The sequence below is a fragment of the Anolis carolinensis genome, chromosome 1 (assembly GCF_035594765.1).
Source record: "Anolis carolinensis isolate JA03-04 chromosome 1, rAnoCar3.1.pri, whole genome shotgun sequence".
In the NCBI taxonomy this organism is placed as follows: Eukaryota; Metazoa; Chordata; class Lepidosauria; order Squamata; family Dactyloidae; genus Anolis; species Anolis carolinensis.
In genome coordinates, this window is record NC_085841.1 from 306,013,043 (window position 1) to 306,031,879 (window position 18,837).

Consider the following 18,837-nt stretch of genomic DNA (forward strand, 5'->3'; position numbering starts at 1 on the left):
GAGTTGCCTTCAGCCTTCTCCGCCAAAAAGCGCTGGTGCCTCACCAAACTATAGGTCCCAGAATCCTGTAACACTGAACCATGGAGATTAAAGTGCTGCTAAACTGCGTTAATTCTACAATGTAGATGCGCCTTTATGTCAATAATCGACAAGGTAACTATCATTGGAAGATGAAGGTCCAGAGGAAGCTTGGTGTAGTGGATTCATTGTTGGATTGAGACTCTAGGGACCCGAGTGCGAAACCCAGCTTGACCACACGCTCCCAGCCTCAGAAAATCCTGTGATAGATTCGCTTTAGGATTGCCATAAGTCGAAAATACAACTTTTGGGGGCAATACTTAAAAAAAACTCTTTTAGAAGGAGGGACCGTATGCTTCACAGTCGCTTGAACAGGAAAAATAGGAACGAGGCTGGTGGTGGTGGGGGGGAGCTTTCCAGCACAAGAGACAGCTCCTTCCGGCGGAGGGAGGGGCCTCCCGATCGTCGCGCAGCCGGAAGCTACAGCAAAAGCCGCTCTAGGCGCCACGGAGGCCTGTGCTCGTTGTCCCTCCTCCCTCGCCGCTGGGAAATGGCGGAGGAAGAGCGCAGCTTCTTGACCGTCTCCGGGCAGAGCATCACGCTGCAGCGCTGCCAGCACAGCGCCGCCTGCCGGGAGTTCCAGGTGCGCTGCCCGCGGCTCCAGCTGCGCTCTCTCAGCGCCGCCACGTGCTCTGTGTGGCTCGCGGCCTACGGGCTCTTCGTCCTCACCCAGGTAAGGCCCCCTTCCATACAGAACGGCTCTCCGGAAAGCCACGCCCACTTCCCCCGCTCTCTCGCAGGCCTAGGGGGCGGGGCAAAGCTGAAGGTGCGCCGCCATTGGTTAGGGACTCCCTCTCGGTAAATAGACCAGCAGCTCTTTTGTACTCTAGCCCCCCCTTGTCTCATATGGTTTAGCCCACTCTGTATTGATGTGCCTGCTGCATGAGAACTTTCAATTGAATTCAAAGGGGGGGGGGGGAATTTATTGCTGAGTTACCTTCAAATAGTTTGCGACTTATGGCGACTCTTTGAATGTGTGTTCTGTGGCTGAGAGTGCGTGACTCGTCCAGTGAGTTTCCATGGCCAGGCGGAGAAGCAAAACCATGGCCTTTAGAGCCCTAGTCCAGTGCTCAAACCACTCTGCCACATTTTCTTTGTACTTTCCACTGAATTCCATGAGCCTGACTTTGAAAGATAAAAATAATAGGATTTCTTGGGGTGCATCTACACACTAGAATTAATGTAGGTTAACATCGCTTTAACTGCTGTGGCTTACTGCTACAGAATAGTGGGAGCTGTCGTTTTACAAGTTCTTTGGGCGTCTTTGCTGAAGTGAGCTGCTGGATCCCCAAACTACAATTTCCATGATTCCATAGCCTTGAGCTCTGGCAGTTCAACTGGTGTCAAACTGTATTAGAAACACAGTTAATGCCCTGGCAGACGGTGCAAAAAGAATCTACGGACTTCACCACAGACATCAGAAGAGCTGCAAGGACAAGAACAAGCCATGAGAGCAAAGACGAAGATCCACCCAGGGGGAAAGTTTTCTTGCCATACATCAAGGGAACCACTGACTGCATAGGCAAGCTGATGAAGAAACACAACCTACAAACTATCTACAAACCTACTAAGAAAATCCAACAAATGCTACATTCAGCCAAGGACAAGAGGGATCCTCTCACCTCTGCAGGAGTCTACTGTATACCATGCAGCTGTGGACAAGTCTACATAGGGACCACCAAACGCAGCATTGCCCAAACACGAATCAAGGAACATGAATGGCACTGCAGACTAACTCAACCAGAGAAGTCAGCCATGGGAGAGTACGTGATGAACCAACCTGGATACAGCATATTATTTGAGAACACAGAAATGCTGGACTGCTCTAACAACCACCATTTCAGACTACACAGAGAAGCCATTGAAATCCACAAGCATGTGGACAATTTCAACAGAAAGGGGGAAACCATGAAAATCAACAAAATCTAGCTACCAGTATTAAAAAAACAGGACAGTAAATAAAGAACTCAGAAGACAGGGGAATTCCAGACAAGAAACAATCAGGGTGAGCTAAAACCTCCCAACAAAGGATTCCTCCAGGCAGGAAGAAGCCAGACTTTGAAACTACAAGGCCATTCAATGCTAATCATGCTGGCCAATTGTACCATTCACACTTGCTTCAAGCAGACAAGAGTTCTTTCTCCCACCCTGAACTTTCCACAAATATATAAACTCATCTTCCATATTTTCCAACACACCTCAACAACCTCTGAGGATGCCTGCCATAAATGTGGACGAAACATCAGGAGATAATTCTTCTGGAACATGGCCATCTAGCCCAGAAAACTCACAGCAATCAACTGTGTTCCCTCACTTATCGCGGGGGTTACGTTCCAGGACCACTCGCAAAAAGTGAAAATCCACGAAGTAGGGACACTATATTTGTGTTGTTTACAAACTCACTGGCAAGTAGTGTCTCTGTCCCTTCTTTGCCTCTCAAGCACTCGCATGCCTTGTGAGGTGAAAACAAAGCTTCTTCAGCCTCCTTTTCTCTCCCTTCGGCTTCTCCTTAGGAAGGAAGTAGAAAGAGGGACTTCTAATATTTTATGATTTATACTATTATTTAAGTGTTTATTAAAAAACCGTAAATCAGCAAATCCGCAAAAAGCGAACTCCGAAGTAGCGAGGGAACACAGTTTATATAGATGTAGTCTTGGGCATCTTTCATTCACAGGATTGCTGTATGCTGAAGCTGATGTGACAGTTAGCAACAACGAATAGCAGTTGTAAATGCTCAGACATTGCAAGTCTGTTGTAGAAAAGGCTTTTTATCTCTAAAACATTGGCAAACACCACCCAGAGGACCTTTTCATTGACCGCCCCAAGGCTTTTGAATGACCTGCTGGTAGAGCTCCAACAACTAGATCAGTTGAAAGAATTTAAGACACAAGTGAAGACCTGTCTCTTCTGGAAGGCCTGTCTTTAAATGTAAACATGAATTTTAATGAATGTCCTTTGTTTAATCTCTGTTTTGTCTGTTTTAATATGTATTTGATAGAGATAAGTTTTGGTATGTAACTTTTATGGAGGTACGCTTTAGTCTGTGTATTTGTAGTGTTTTGCAGTGTTTATGTATTTTAATTCTTTTGCAACCTGCCTTGAGCCATGAGGAGATGTGGGTAAGAAATAAAATAATAATAAGAATAATAATAATAATAATAATAATAATAATAATAATAATAATAATCTATAGTTAAGAATGTGGATATCTTTATATATAGCTGGATAGGCCATATCTGATTCTGGAAGTAGAGACACGTTCCTATGGTGTAAGAATAAAGCATGCCTTTTTAGTGTCATTTCATTTGAGACATTTTAGTCTCCTCTCAGTTCTGAGCACAAGGATAATATCTATTCCATTCCCACATCCAAAAAAGTTCATGCTAAAATAAAAACTAGTTAATATTAAAGGTGCCATATTCCCTTTCCCCCTTTATTTATTTATTTATTTGAATCCATGATAAAAAGCTTACACAGCCTGCCTTTCATTTTGCAGTTTGTTTGTTTGTTTATTTACAGCATTTATATTCCACTCTTTTTACCATGAAGGGGACTCAGGGAAAATCACAGAACGCATATACGGCAAACATTCAATGCCGTTATACAGACAGGACAGACAACAGATAGATGTATACAGTATATAAATATAGGCATTTTCCCATCTTCAGCATCCTGGAGGTTGTGCTCAATTCCAGCCAAGGTTTGTCATATAGTGTGTTGCTTGGTGTACGAGTCAAATGGATAGAAACACAACTGGCTTCTGTTTGGCCAATTACTGAATGTGGTTGTAAGTCGCCAGCTTGTTTTCTCTTTCAGAACAGTGTAGTCCTCTCCGCTGCCATATTCGTCACACTGATCGGCTTGCTTGTGTACTTGCACTTTGTGAAAATTGACCAGGAGTCCCTGCTGATCGTTGGTTCCCTTGGGATACAGATGACATCATCTTATGCATCTGGTAAAGAGAGTACGGCGTTTATAGAAATGAGCCAGATAAAAGATGTGGTCATCAACGAAGCCATATATATGGTAAGCATTATCTATTTATTAATTAGCATAAACACCCGGCATTGCCCAATGTGTTGAAGAGGTCGCTGCCTGCCAGCTTTCTCCCTTCTCCAGCTCTGAGAAGGTCTACTTCACAGAGTCTCAGTTGCAGTGCTCTTTCTTTCCTTCCTCCATTTTCCTCACACACCTTCTTTTATCTTTTCTTCTTTTCTTTCTGACTTCTTTTGCTTTCCCTCGTACACCTTTCCTCCTCTTTTTTCTTTCTTTCCTTCCTGGCCTCCAACTCCCAGACACCCTTGTCAACTTGTCCAATGGCCAGGAATTCTGGGAGCTAAAGTCCAAACATGTGGAAGACCACATGTTTGACACCACTGCTTTAAGGTATTTGTCTTCTTCCTCCCTTTAAAAATGGCCCCAGAAGCTTCCAAAAGCTGTAGTTCGGCACAGAACAACCCTCTGAACCTGCCAAGGTCCCTCAAATTGCAACTGGCAATTTCTGATTATTGGTTTAGCCTTTCTTCATGTGTCTTAGGGATGTTGTGACCTGCAGTGGGCCCTTAGCAGTTGTACTTGCCCATCTGTTTTAACGTTAACCACCTGAGAAAAGTGACATATTTCTTCTACCATTCGAATGAGGTTAGAAGGCTCTTTCAAAGGCCTTAGTTTGTTTTTGTGTCATTAGTTTGAGACATTTGAATGCTGGTATGAAGATGGGATTTCCTGATACATAACCTATTGTGATATGGCATACTTGGCATACTTTATTTTTAAAGTTTGGATGTTGTGATAAGAAACAACGATTTTATAACTCTTCTTCTTCTCTGATACTTGTTTTTGTAGCAAAAGGTTATCTATTACCTGTGCATTCTTCTCCAAGACCCTGTGGAACCTCATGTTGTTTCTGAGGTGGTACCACTCTTTCAGGTGAGACACTAATGTTTGACTATAAGTTTGCATTCCGTGATATCCATCTTTGCCTAGGTATACCTTGGAGCCAAATTATTTGAATTCAGTATTTTTTGCCATAGTATTGTCACCCCAATCTCTTAAAGGTGAAAAGTAAAAGTGCAGCTTTCCAGGCAAGGCCAGCAAAGTAACCAGGCATTTTTCTCTCTCAGAAAGAAAATTTTGTTATGTATAGTTTCACAGTACCATGCCACCCTTTTGGGGAATTACTCAATCACTGTCAGGCTCAATTGGTTAAAGCACAATCAGTCAGTTTCACACCATGGTCCATATCTCCTCCCCTGTAGCCTCCCTTGTCCAGTTCTTATCAGCAGGAACTTTTCGTCCCAACCCACCACGTACAAGGCAAGTGCTGACGCAAACAGGGCAGGGAAGGGTCCAGCAAACATCCAGCTTATCAAGGCGATCTGTGTCTAGCAGGGTGGGTTATGGGGTGCTCAAGGTACACTTAAGAATATTAGAAATCCTAGAAAATCAATGCTAGCTTGTCCACTGTTCACTGTGGCTTCTTATCTTGCAGAGCTCTTTAGTGCTACGTGATTTTGTCACCCGAACTTGTTGTCCATGTCAGTTTGAAATTCACTGATTTGCAGTTAATGTCAACTTAGCTGGGGCAGTAACATGCTCAGTTAAGCATAGATTGACCACTGAACTTTCTAGACTATTAATTTTGCCTAGGTAGGTGGAGCACTAACCTTTGCCACTCTTTGGTGCATTTAAGCCTCTGATTTTCTCAGTTATGTCAGCTCTAAATAATACAATTTATCATCTCAGTGAGCCTATTAACACGTACAGAGTGAACCTGTTTTTTCTCTAAAACTCCCAGTAGCTTTGGAAGGCCAAAGTTTGAGAGGTAGTGAGCTGCACAATGAACTCTTGTAACATGGACTAGCAAAAGGCTTTTTATACCATACACGTGTACACTTGTGTAATATAAACTTTTCAATTTCCATTGAAATTGTTAAGATCTGATGTTAAGATAATGTTGTATCTTTTCTATTTGGATTCCCACCTATCTCCTTCCCACTGTAGCATACATATAAATACCTGCCTGTTGAGGCAATACTTCAGGTACATAATCAAGTGGACTGCTGACAACAAAATTAGCTGAATCTAATAAATTGGATCTCAAAAATTAATTCATCTCTATAATCATTTATCTTTGCAGTGCTGTAGCTGTAGTTTTGGGTGCAACAGTAAAAATTAACTTTTTTGTTAGTTGCCTGAAGCTTTGAAAAGGCTGGAAAGGTATTTTTCAGAGAACTAAATAAATCCATGAGATTTTTAGCAAAAAGCTTCTGTTGCATGCCAATACCTTTCAGATGGTATGTGGACTATTTTGGGAAAGATTATGCGACAGAGTGAATGCCATCTGAATTGCAATAAAACTGAATATGACTTTGTAAGACTGTCCTCATCATTATGTGTTCAGGGTAGTAGATGAATATATCTAGAAATACAAGTGCACATATATGTTACAAAACGTGGTTCTATTCATAAAAGCTTATTAAATATAATAAATATTAAGAAACATATTCAGTTACACTATGTAACACAATTTTTGTTCCTGGGTTATAGATGTTATTTCCAAATTGGTTCTATCATAAAAATATGGGGAAAAAGTTTATTAAACTACAAAATAACTTTGTTTTTGTGGGACATCCTGCAGCACATTTTGCTGTTGTTTTTCAATGAATACCTCATAGAGTCTCAACCAACATAGTTGGTAGCAGTCACAAAAACTAAGTTTCTGAAGTGTAACAACTACTTGCAAAGTAAGTACTGCACAATTAAACAGGAAATCAGGAACAGATTTACAATAGTGTTATTTGAGTTGTGCATACATTACAGATTGCAATTTTTTTTAATTGCATCTATCATTGGTAAAGAATTTAGATGCCAAATTTGGGAGAGGGAACTGGCTAGAAAATATTTTTAAGCATTATACTTTTGTATTTTGTATGATAAATGTTTTTAATATACAATATTTTGGATTTTTAAAAATGATTTAACTGATTTTCAAAGAACAGTTACTCTTTGGAGTCCCTTTAGTCTGTGATAAATTTTGGAAATGATATATTAGTGTTGTAAACGTGGTATAAACATGGAGATCCTGAGGACAGAAAGTAATGGATTAGGCATAGTATTGATTTTGGCCACTGAGTCATTGTTTCCTGTGCAATCAATTTATGTATTCATTATAAATGTATATCTGACCTTTTTTTCAGCGTGGGATTCAGGTTCATTCCACCAGGTGCTTTGTGTGAGGCTTTTCCATTCTTTTGACTATAAAAAGGGAACTAGAATGAGCCATTTTCAACTTTCTGAGTATCTCTCATATCTTTTTGTTAATAGAGCTCCAAGCCACGCTTAGACTGTCTTGTAGAAGTGTATAAAAGCTGCCAGGAGATCTTGGGGCAGAAGAAGAAATCTTGACACCAGTGTTTAACACTGAATATTTATTGAGGCAAAATGTTTGCTGTAATGCCAACTCTAAGAAATACTTGTGAAGGCATTGAAAAGGAAGCACTTTTAATGAACTTGGATAACTAGATGGTACTGTATTCTGAAGAATCCTTGGGAAGGATTGAATGCACAACCTTGAAATGTTAAGAGAAAAACACCACGTTCCCAAGTTCTTCTTTTGTCAACATGATGATGATGTGAGAAACTCAATGAAAATCTTTTCTGTCAAAAATTAACTTTCCATGACTGGAAATCTACAAGGAAAGATTTGCAGAAATGATTTGGAAGCAAGAAAGTGACTCTTTTCTTAATAGAATAAGTCTGGCAACGCTGTTCAGTTTCGTTTTCCAAAGCTAACTTGTTTTTGCTTATGAGATGTACTTAGGTTTATGTGGTATACCTGCTTATACACTCAGGTTTCTCATTAGATTTGTCATTTTTATTACTTGATTTAAATGCCTGTAAATAAAGATTTCTCTAATGTGTGTTAGTAGTAGTTTGCTGTATCTCATGTGAGCCCATAAGATTGTATTTATTAATTCATTTTAAATGCACATTTGTTATTTCTGGATTACAAGTTTAGCTGTTTTTCTAGAAAACCTCATATCTGACTAAAACACAGTGGAACATTAGATTCTTGCGGGTTCTTGAACAACAATGTGCTCCTTTCCCCTTCCTTGCCCAGACAAGTGAAGTAGCATCTGCTTAAATCATCCAAAACTATTCAACAAACTCCCATAGAATTAACGCAACGGGTGAATATTTTCTTGTTTGGCTTATATTCACATTTATTAGCATCACTATAAACTCAGTACAGCTTGTCATAGCCTTTACTATATAGGGAAATAATTGCAAAAACAATAACTTTTTTGCTGATTCAGTGCTGCAGTTAATTTACACTTAATGGTCAGAATAAAATATGTAGAATAGGTTCAAACTTCATGGACATCAAGTAGTATGCTATTATAATTGGACTTCAGTTGCTCATCTGTAAAATGGCAATACTAAATTAGCTCCTACTGTAGTTGCAATGGGAAACCTAACTCAAAGCACTTTTAACTTGCAAATTACTATATAAAAACAAATTACCACTGACTAATAAAGTGATCTTCTGGAATGAGTTGACTCTAATTCTGAAATAGTTAGAGCATTACATATATGAAAGACGACATGGGAGCAAGCTGAAAAGTAACCCTTTGAAAATAGTTGCTGAAGGTAGACAACATATAACTCTCCAAACATTCCTAAGTAAAATGTCTTCATTAATTAGAGAAACAACATTGACACAAAAGCAAACACTTATGGATTATCTGTTCCTTTTCACAGTTTTATCAATCTTTACCTTTTAAAAGAGGATTAAAAGGATTCCGTTACAGGATATGAGAAGGGTGCAGAAGTACATAATGTGTGCCTAATGAAGTCCAGTTGGGCACAAGTATTGCATGTGACTAGTGTGTCAAAACAATAGGTGAGAGGAATGCAGCCTTCTGAATTGTAAAATCAATGTGAGCACATATTCCTGACAGCGACATGACAGACATATGAGGATCTTATTTTAGCCTACTTTTTAGCTTCCAGATGGACACCTTGCTTAGGATGTACAGGCAGATACACAATTGCATCATATAATTCTGCAATAGATTTCCTCTTGGTCTTTTGAAGGAAGAAAAGCCTTTCCAAATGCTTATAGTAGTCACCTTATGCTCAAGAATATTAGATAATGGATATCTATTCAATTAAGTAAATAGTATTTGTAAATCTTATTGTCTTATAGAAATAGTTGGTACACACATTTTCTCCAGGGGAAAAATCTCACAGTAGTACCTGCAACTGATGTCATGACATACATCTACCAGTTTTGTCAAAATGATCATGGAAATTAATAAGTCATTAGCTGGGAAAGGAAGAAAGTAGCACACAGAAAAAGATTTGCTATCTACTTCCCCTTGTTGGAAAGAAGTAGGAGTTCATAAAATTACAGCTGCTTTAAAAAGGAAAGGTAAGTGAACATTATATACCTTTTCATTTCAAAATGAAGGTACAAATGCAGTAGTCAGCACTTCCAAAAATAAATACTATCTAGTTAGTGGTTACAATATTACAACTGCACCTGAGAATGTGTATAATAAAATGCACCTCCATGACAAAGAGCCTAAGGGTTGTCCTTAATGTCCATTAGACACATTAAGAATTATTCTCTTATAGCCATTCAAGTTTTGCCTACAGTAATCACTTTTTCTATATCCGTGTGGTTAGAGGTAGTAAAGCTGCTCAACAATGGGCTGTTACTTTATCTTTTCTCTATGTTTAGTTTAATTTCCAAAGGCTAGCCAAACCCCAGTCATGCAATGGAAGGGGCTTTAGGAACAGCTTCTGCTTTAAGACTCATCAACTATTATTTAAGTCATTTGGACAAGTTTTATGAGGAGGGGCTCCTTAAAGTTTCTGAGGCCTGTATAAAAATGATCAAAACACGTGACCCATGACTTGCCCATTCTTGTCTTAAGAAAAGCCTTCATATACTGTACCTATCCAGCTTTCCTTGAAACACCCCAGAAAGGAAATATCCCAAATAGTCTACGCAACTTGCTATATTGCTCAACTGTTCTTATCATTCATAGGCAAACACTAAATCCCAATTCCTTATAGCTCTGACCTCTTGATTTATTTTTTTGACCTAAGTACATGGGATGCAAAACTAATTTCTCAAATGTTCTTTTCTATCGTGTAGGCAAACTGACATGTTGTCCCCCAATTATGTTAGAGGTCCCTAATATTACAAAAAGTTTTTTTAATCCCCCTCCACTTGGAGGTGTGAGCAACAACTTTACCTTATTTGTGTCCCTGTACCTGGCTGGTTTATGCTCAAGAGGCTTTTAAAAACCCACAAAAATATCAAACAAACAGGAATTTGACTGAAACAGGGGAAGGCACCTTATTTTTTAAAAGAAAAATTAAAAAGGGAACTGGAGAAGAACTCTGTATTTGGAGTGTGTGGGTGGAGGAATGTTGTCTCTGATTTATATAATTCTGAAACTAACAATGTATTCTTCAGGCAGCCTTGAACATTAACTTGCAACTAGCTTCCACAGTTATCTGGGAATTATTACCAGGGACGCTGTGTTCAATTGGAATCTTAGCTTTCTTTTCTTTTGGATAAATATGCCAAGTTCTACCAAAGTGTCTTTCCAGGAATTGTCTTCAATATTCAGAGAAGAATGCAACATTCCACACACAGTCTTCTCATTAACAGACCAATACTTTCACTGCAGAGTAGTGAAATTATGCCTGGCATTGTGTTCATGAATTAGGATACTGACTCATGCCATCACAATTCACGTTTATGGTCATTATATAGTGGAGAGTCTCTGAGCCATGCAACAACCAAAAATCTCCATAAAACCTACATAGAAATGGGTTGCTGGATAGCAGGGGGAGAAGCAAGGAAGCTCTTTTCCAGTAACAGGATGCCATGCGACTGTTATCTTTCATAGTCTGTCCAGCTTCTGGAAAAGAGATGCACACCCCCCTCCCCACTCTCCAGCAATATGGATAAAGTCCTTATTTGGGAGGGGGAGTGTTGCCATACTTAAAAGGTAGATTCGGGGGGGGGGGTTAGTTATGTCTCCATAGGTATTGTTTCCCAACGTAGGTTTTCTGCCACTATATCATCGTAAAGTTGAGAGACCCGGGGCCAAGGTAGCACAATGGGTTAAACCCTTGTGCCAGCTAAACTGTTGGCCTGAAGGCTGAAGGTTCGAATCTATAAGATGGGGTGAGCTCCCGTCTGTCAGCCCTAGCTATGCAGGGACATGACAGAAGCCTCCCAGTAGGATGGTAACACATCCAGGCGTCCTTTGGGCAACGTCTTTGTAGACAGCCAATTCTCTCACACCAGAAGCAACTTACAGTATATTATCAATTCACTTCTCACTTGATAAAAATAACTGGAAACAATCCTGATAATATTACTCTTGATGTGGCATTACTACATGGTGCATTTCTTCACCTCTGGTCGACATTATTGGTTGCTGATACAGCAGTCACTTTAAAATGGCATCAGTCAGTTAGGCAGCTATAACATAATGCTGACCCATTCATTCAAAACATAGCCCTTAGATACTTGTAGCCATCTTTTATCAGAAGAGGGGTGATATTGTGGACATTTTATCTATCGCTTAACTTCTGTTGGAAACTACCGTAATGTAATTTCAATTTTCTGTTAACATAAGGATGGCTCACTCTTAAGGCCACACTGCACTGTTCCCTATGGTCCAGAGGTGCATTTAGCTATGTATCACCCATCTCTTCACAGGCATATAGGCTCAATGAGCACCATCTAGCACAGCATCCAGGGTGGACTGGAGTACATTTTGCTCCCCACATGGTGTTCGGATTGTAACTTCAGTTAGCTATAGTCAGTTTAGTCATATTAAGGGATTCATGCCCAGAGGTCCCACAGCGTCTGGAGGGCCACAGACTGCCCACCCTGACCGAAGGCTTCACATTTATGTAGCATAAGTAGTTGAGTAGCATGAGTGTGGCATGAATATACAAAAGCTAAAAGCAGAAGTAAACATTACAATTGTCTCTCACAACTGTATAAATATATAGATACATGGGAGAGAGTTTATGGGGGGAAATGTAGCTAGAATAAAATGTAGTGGAGATATTAATTTGTGGGCCTAAGCTTTCCTACACCGATCTGGCTCCAGCCCTTCAAGCTATTTCCTCAAATACAGCATGCTTGTGGAAAAACAGGTAGAAAGGTCACTAGTACTGGGGGCAAATTCTCAGGTTAGCTATTTTCTGTTCTGGGTTCTCCCTCTGAAAGCCAGCCCTTGCCCTGTCTCTCAGACAACTAACAATAAGGTGGATTTTAGACACAAAAAGAGAAATGCTATCTAATAATTTCCTCCTCCAAAGTTCTCCAAAAGCAACAACATATAATTCAATATAGTGGATAAATTCGTTTTCCTTGCCTTAGAAAAACCCATGAAATTCACCGTAAGTCAAGAAGCAACTTACATAGACACACAGTAATTCCCCATTCTATTGTATAAAGTCTCTAATCCAGTGTGTATCACATATATAATACTGTTGGCATCCAATAATATTAGTGTATGGTCATAGGATGTTCCTCTCCTATTGTACTGGACTTTATGTAATGCTGTACAAATGCAAGTCATTTAGTCATTTACCTAACTTGCTTCTGAGAACAAAAAAAGGAAAACAAAATGGAGAAATCAGAATATTAGATATATAGATAAAAGTGGAGAACAAAGGTAATCAAGAGATAGATATCCTAAATCAAGCTTGTTGTTTAAGATGTTTACATGTCAAGAGCAGATGATTATATGCAGTATTCAGTAAGAAATGAATAATAGTAGTTGAAAAAATGAATGGGAACACACAACCTAAATCCAACTGTATGTCCCAAATAGAAGGTATCCAAGGGATCAATTGCTGAGTGATAGATCAAAGCTTAAATAAATACCACTGAATTATTTGATCTAGATGGGATTAGAACTGAATTTAGGCAATACCATTCAGAGATTAGGTTAGTATAAAGATTCTAGCAGTAGATGTTAAGTGAGGAAATTTGCAATATCTAGTGGATGAGAAGTTAAAGAGCAACCCTAATATGTAAACAAGTTGTGAAAATAACTTCAGTATAAATGCAGGAAGGAATTGGTAAAGTTATTTGAAGAAGTGAATGTGGTGCATGGTTGAAATTGCCAGGAGGTAATGCAGATCTTGGCATAAAATAAAGGGTGATGGGGAATATAAAATAAACATGTTGGTTCAAAACAGGCAACCCCTCCCTTTCCAGCTCTAATGCTATTGAGGAAGAAAGGGAATCAACTTTAAACAAGGAATGTTGCACTTCATTAAAGAGGTAGACCTGGAGTCTGCCTGACTAACAGGGCATGTCATCATTGAAATCACAGCAGTTTACAGTTCACAGTAAAAGGGCACTTGGAGCAGTCCTTACAGCAGGGTAGGTCCCTTAGTGGTCCGGGGTAGTGAAGGAAAGAAAGACCTGCTTTCATGTCCCATGAGCTTCTTAGCAGATGACGTACTCCATGGTGGACTGATGATCTGAGCAGGTGGACCGGGAGACAAGTGTGGTGTTGAAGAACAGCAGTTAATATAGCTGGCAATAAGGAGAGTCACTTCAACAATCTATTGGAAAGATGGAAGGGAAAAATACAGTAACATTAATGTTCTTGGGTCTACTATAAAAGGTATCTTTTTTCGTATCAGGAGTGACTTGGGAAACTGCAAGTTGCTTCTGGTGTGCGAAAATTGGCCGTCTGCAAGGATGTTGCCCAAGGGATGCCCGGATGTTTTGATGTTTTTACCATCCTTGTGGAAGGCTTCTCTCATGTCCCCGCATGGAGCTGGAGCTGATAGAGGGAGCTCATCCGTGCTCCACCCGGGTTGGATTCGAACTGGCAACCTTCAGGTCAGCAACCTAACCTTCAAGTCATCAGTCCTGCCAGCACAAGGGTTTAAGCTCACTGTGCCACCAGGGTCTCCTATGTATCTTACTGAAGCCAAAACAGTTGTGACAACATCTGAGGCTGGAATACCCCAACTATCCTCCTTTAGGCTAAAATAAATGGACTATAGCTTTAATACCATAGCTGGTTGAATAACCAAAGCCCAGTGAGAAGCCCCAGTTCCAAAACATTCAAAATGACACCAAGATGCTTAAACAATCTACCCTTTTCTATAGTTCATCCAGTCTATAGCCCATTTAATCAGGGAGAGGTTCTTGGTAAAAATCATAAATTTAGTTTTGCTGACATTAATAATTAAGAAGACATTAAGAAACACGGTGCTCCAAAATCAATTAAATGGGTTATGGTAATCTGACCACGATGAAGTAGACACTTGGTAGCAACTTGAAGAGAAGTGGATGCCAACATGGCTATTGCTGCCTTTGGTCTTTCTTTTTCGGTTGGAGCAACAACTAATCAATCATTAATAACACAACTAACAAAACCAGCCCATGAAACATGTTGGGACACATTTCTTAAGAGGTGGGGAAAGGAAAAGTGGGGGGAAAGAGGAGAAGGAGAAATAGAAAACTCTCTGGATGAGAGGGGCTTGCAGGACTCGAAGTAGAGATCAGCACTGAGGAAAGAGAGGAAGTTTGAGGGCACCGCAATTGTGTGGAGAGCAAGAGGGGAGGGGAGGCACTGAGGAGGAGAAAGAAAGCTGAGGAAGGAAGGAAAGGAAGGGGAAGATTGGGTCCACCAATGCCGGCCAGACTCCGACTCCTCCTCCTTCTTCAGATGCCGCAGCTCTTCTTAACAGGAATCTGCCCAGCAGGATGGCCCCCCTCTAACAGAGTAGTGCCAAATGTTTCCTGACCCCTACATTAAGTTATGGTTACTCTGTTTGTGTTGCAACCCAAGGTTTAAGAAGTTTTGACATATATTCAGAGATTTCTTATTACATTTACGCAACACACCTACAGACAATACACGTACACAGTTTGGAAACTCTGATCTAGAGGAATGGCAATATTCTTGGGTATTTCATAACCAAAAATATTATTTAATAATTCTTTGCTCTTTGCATCCAGAAAAGCAAGCTGCAGCTGTTTGTTTAAAATCCATATTCGCTTTTGCTTAGTTAAAAGGAATTTTCCACTTACAGCTGTTTAGCTAAAATTCACATACATTTGTGCTTAGTAAAACAGGGAGGGGTTGTTTTTCTTTGGACTCACCTTTACAGATGCCATTGTAAAAAGCAGTTTTTCAGGATTGGCTTTGCCAGAACACCTGTCCTTCACTTGACTGACTACGATCATAAAGTCATCATGATAGCCTCCAAAAGTCAGCACAGAAGAATAGGAATAAGCCAATTTTAAGTGCTGTATGAAAGCAAATGACAGACAAATAAGATAACTCTCCTTCCATTCCATCCACCACATGCTTTTAAAACATGAATGAACGTATTTAAGACTGGTATTGAATGTTGTTACATAGCCACACATGCAAAATATTTGTGTAATATACTTAGGAGATCTAGTTAATAACTGATTGCTACAATACACACACACACACGCATACACAAATAGGTTGGAAGGGATAACTTCTATTATATATGTTGCTATCTGAAGTCAATTTTGAATTCCTGCTCAACCATGGAAGCCCACTGGGTGATGTTGGGCAATGTCACACTTTCTCAGCCTTAGAAGAAGGTAATGGCCAACCCCCTTTGGCAAGTCTATCATATGTTAGAGTCAACTTGAAAGTGCGGAATAAAAACAATAACAAATTGAGAAGGTCAGCATAGGTTTCCTGACACAAATATTGGACAAAATCTTCTCTGTAATCACATGGTTGTGTGATCGCCTTAACAGAAGCAAGGTGCAGTTCAGTGCAGTCTTAATTGAGTAAGCTGCCCAGAAGGAAAAACACTGACCCTCTGTAAAGTTTTTCTTTGTTGATAAAGGAAACATACTAAGCAGCCATTTGTGAGATGCAGAAAGAAGCAGGCAGTGATCAATTCATTCACTTACAGCTTTGAGCATATCTGCCAGTCTGAATTTCTCAAGATAACAATAGTATTTATGTTTGTATGTCCCAAGAGTACACATTGGTTGGTTAACAAGGTTTTTTCATGTCAAGAGTGACTTGAGAAACTGCAAGTCGCTTCTGGTGTGAGCAAATTGGCCATCTGCAAGGACGTTGCCCAGGGGATACCTGGAGGTTTTGATGTTTTTACCATCCTTGTGGGAGGTTTCTCTCATGTCCCTGTATGGAGCTGGAACTGATAGAGGAAGCTCATCCGCACTCTCCCGGGTTAGATTCGACCTAGCAACTTTCAGGTCAGCAACCCAACCTTCAAGTCATCAGTCCTGCCTGCACAAGGGTTTAATCCACTGCACCACCGGGGGCTCCAGTTGACAAGGTAAAAGCTGGCTTTATGTGCATATCTAAAATAGCCTTTTCTATTCATTGTCACTATCTTTCTCAAGAATGATAAATAATTAATTTTCCTGATTTAGTCAATCAAGCTGGCTGTAACTGACTAAAACCAAATAGCCTTTCTTGCTTGATAAACTGTATCATTGAATGAATTATAAATGATGCAATTACTGAAATAGGCTTCTGGAGAGAAGAATTCAAATTCATTTGCCAATCATACCAAAGTGTTATAGTCCAGTATACTGATCCCATCTTCATTCACAGCGATCCATAGCGGAGCGTCTTCCAAAGAAGAAGGTAGGACAGGCTGGGGAAATTAGATATAACAATTCCTTATAATAAAATAATATTAAAGACAACAATTAACAATTAAGAGTTAACAATTCAGAGCTCTCTGAGTCAACTAGTGCCGTAAGGGCAATCAATGACTATTAAACACTTTATTATGGTATCTGATGAAAATCTGAATCATAGAGAACATGGCTTTTTCTCATTTTAATCTTAGAAAGATTTTTAGAATAAGATATGCAGAGCTAAAACTCAGTATTAGACTAAGCTGAGAGTTTGAAATTGCAGTCCACCAACTTGACTGACTTTGACTAAGAAAGCAAAAGAGATGGTATGTTCTAGCCCTGCCTTGTGTCCCATACGGTTTGATTAATGCTCTCCCAAATCAAACATCGATTTAATGTCCTATCTTTTTAAAGGCTTTCATCCAAACAAGCGATAACAGAATAAAGCATTGTTAGTATGTTGCTGAAAGTAAAAGAAGTTTCTTTTCTTAGCTTGAAAATTTTCGCCAGTACAAACCAACAAAGCCCATTCTCCTTACCTTAGCAGTAAACAATTTGGCTCCAAAGAGGGGCCATTTCCGAGCCACAGTCAAATAGATCCGAACACATTCTTGCATAGAACACCCTTGCAGCACCATCCATTTGGTAGCTAATCGGTCAGCCAGCCGCCTAGAAGAATAGTATTTAGTTTGTCACAATTTTCAAAAGAAGGCCAGTAAAATCACTACATTCATGTCATATCTGTCATTAAGAATGACTATAGTGCTTTTCAGAGTAGTAATGGATTTATTTTCATAGCAAGATGGTGTGGATCACATACAAGTGCCTGCATAGATACTGAAATATTTTTTAAAGCCTTTAGGTTTCTCTTTACCATGTGGTCATTATCAATTATATAAGTATGAAAAATTTGCATATTGAAACTGTGGAATGATAGACTTGTTAAAACATAAATAATATTGTAATTTGCTTTCATTTACACTATAAAATGTATAGGGTAAAATGTATTTCTTTTTGTTTTAGCCACCTGCATAATTACTGTAGTAATGATATTTTATTAACAATAGTAATTATTTGGGGCCCTGGTGGCGCAGCGTGATAAACTGCTGAGCTGCTGAACTTGCTGACCAAAAGGTCAGCAGTTCGAATCCAGCTTCTGCCAACCTAGCAGTTCAAAAATGCAAATGTAAGTAGATCGATAGGTACCGCTCCGGCGGGAAGATAACGGTGTTCCATGCAGTCATGCCGGCCACATGACCTTGGAGGTGTCTACGGACAACGCCAGCTCTTCTGCTTAGAAATGGAGATGAGCACCAACCCCCAGAGTCAGACACAAGTAGACTTACACACACATACATACACACACACACAGCTCCAGTATGCAACAGTGGTCTGAGTGTTCAGCTAGGACTTTAGAAGACAGGCTTTGAATTCCTGGTGAGCTGTGGAGACTCACTGGGTATCTTTTTTCACACTCTCTTGGCCTTAGAAGGCAATACCACCAGCCCTGAACTTGAAACCACATAGTAACAACAAAGCTCCACAGAAACACAGGAGTAAGCACATGCAGCCTCCAAATACGGTTGGACCAAGCATTCCTCACCACTGGTTGTGGTGACAGAGGCTGATGGGAAGTACAATCCCACATCTCTAGGCTTGCACTTTGCCAACTCCAATACAGCAGAATACAGACTGGCATACTTATCTTACCGTAACTGTTCAGAAGAAGTACTGTGTCTGTAGCGCTTGGGGTAAAATTTGTCCAGAACCTGCTGGAGAAAATGTTGCATTTTGGAATGGGGTGATCCCCCAGGGTTTGATGGTATCGGTCGATCTAAGTCTCCATATTCCACCTAGGAGCAAAAGTTGAAGATAGGTTAGGAAAAAGAAATTAAAATGGAATGCGACAAAAATACGGCTTTGTGTGAAGAAGTTTTAGTGAGCACGTGTTTGTGTGCATGTGTAAAGGAAGATATGTATCCAACAGAAACAGGATAAATCAGGGTGGTCCTTAACAGCATTTGAATACTATACTATACCAACATATGATACTTCAACAGAATATTGCCGGAGGGATTGCT

General features: G+C 39.9%; 2 protein-coding genes across 5 annotated transcripts in view; one reads left to right on the forward strand and one right to left on the reverse strand.

Moving 5' to 3' along the window:
* The first annotated feature begins 355 nt into the window (after nt 1–355).
* On the forward strand, nt 356–8,000 carry pigh (phosphatidylinositol glycan anchor biosynthesis class H). Of its 2 annotated transcripts, none has more exons than XM_003224869.4 (4): nt 356–751; nt 3,895–4,104; nt 4,924–5,007; nt 7,405–8,000. In XM_003224869.4, the coding sequence occupies exons 1-4, from the start codon at nt 371–373 to the stop codon at nt 7,483–7,485; spliced, it is 756 nt and encodes a 251-aa protein (XP_003224917.1). In that variant the 5' UTR covers nt 356–370; the 3' UTR covers nt 7,486–8,000. The 2 variants fall into 2 exon arrangements, with proteins under 2 accessions (XP_003224917.1, XP_062824122.1); XM_062968052.1 differs by having other exon boundaries at nt 7,278–7,410.
* plekhh1 (pleckstrin homology, MyTH4 and FERM domain containing H1) overlaps nt 3,562–18,837 on the reverse strand; it is a 91,059-nt gene continuing 75,783 nt past the window's right edge. For all 3 annotated transcript variants that reach the window (XM_062968047.1, XM_062968045.1, XM_062968046.1), the window contains 6 exons: nt 18,467–18,609; nt 17,296–17,425; nt 16,684–16,770; nt 15,257–15,403; nt 13,511–13,701; nt 3,562–7,335 (listed from right to left, as the gene is read on the reverse strand). In XM_062968047.1, coding sequence (XP_062824117.1) covers nt 7,248–7,335; nt 13,511–13,701; nt 15,257–15,403; nt 16,684–16,770; nt 17,296–17,425; nt 18,467–18,609 — 786 coding nt within the window. In that variant the 3' untranslated portion in view covers nt 3,562–7,247. The remainder of the gene's footprint in view (nt 7,336–13,510; nt 13,702–15,256; nt 15,404–16,683; nt 16,771–17,295; nt 17,426–18,466; nt 18,610–18,837) is intronic.

Bases quoted from the DNA above. Each gene is read 5' to 3' on its own strand.
- pigh (XM_003224869.4), top strand. From the start codon at position 371: ATGCTTCACAGTCGCTTGAACAGGAAAAATAGGAACGAGGCTGGTGGT. The intron at 4,105-4,923 runs GTAAGCATTATC...TTGTTTTTGTAG, and splicing joins TCAACGAAGCCATATATATG to CAAAAGGTTATCTATTACCT. The intron at 5,008-7,404 runs GTGAGACACTAA...TTTTGTTAATAG, and splicing joins AGGTGGTACCACTCTTTCAG to AGCTCCAAGCCACGCTTAGA.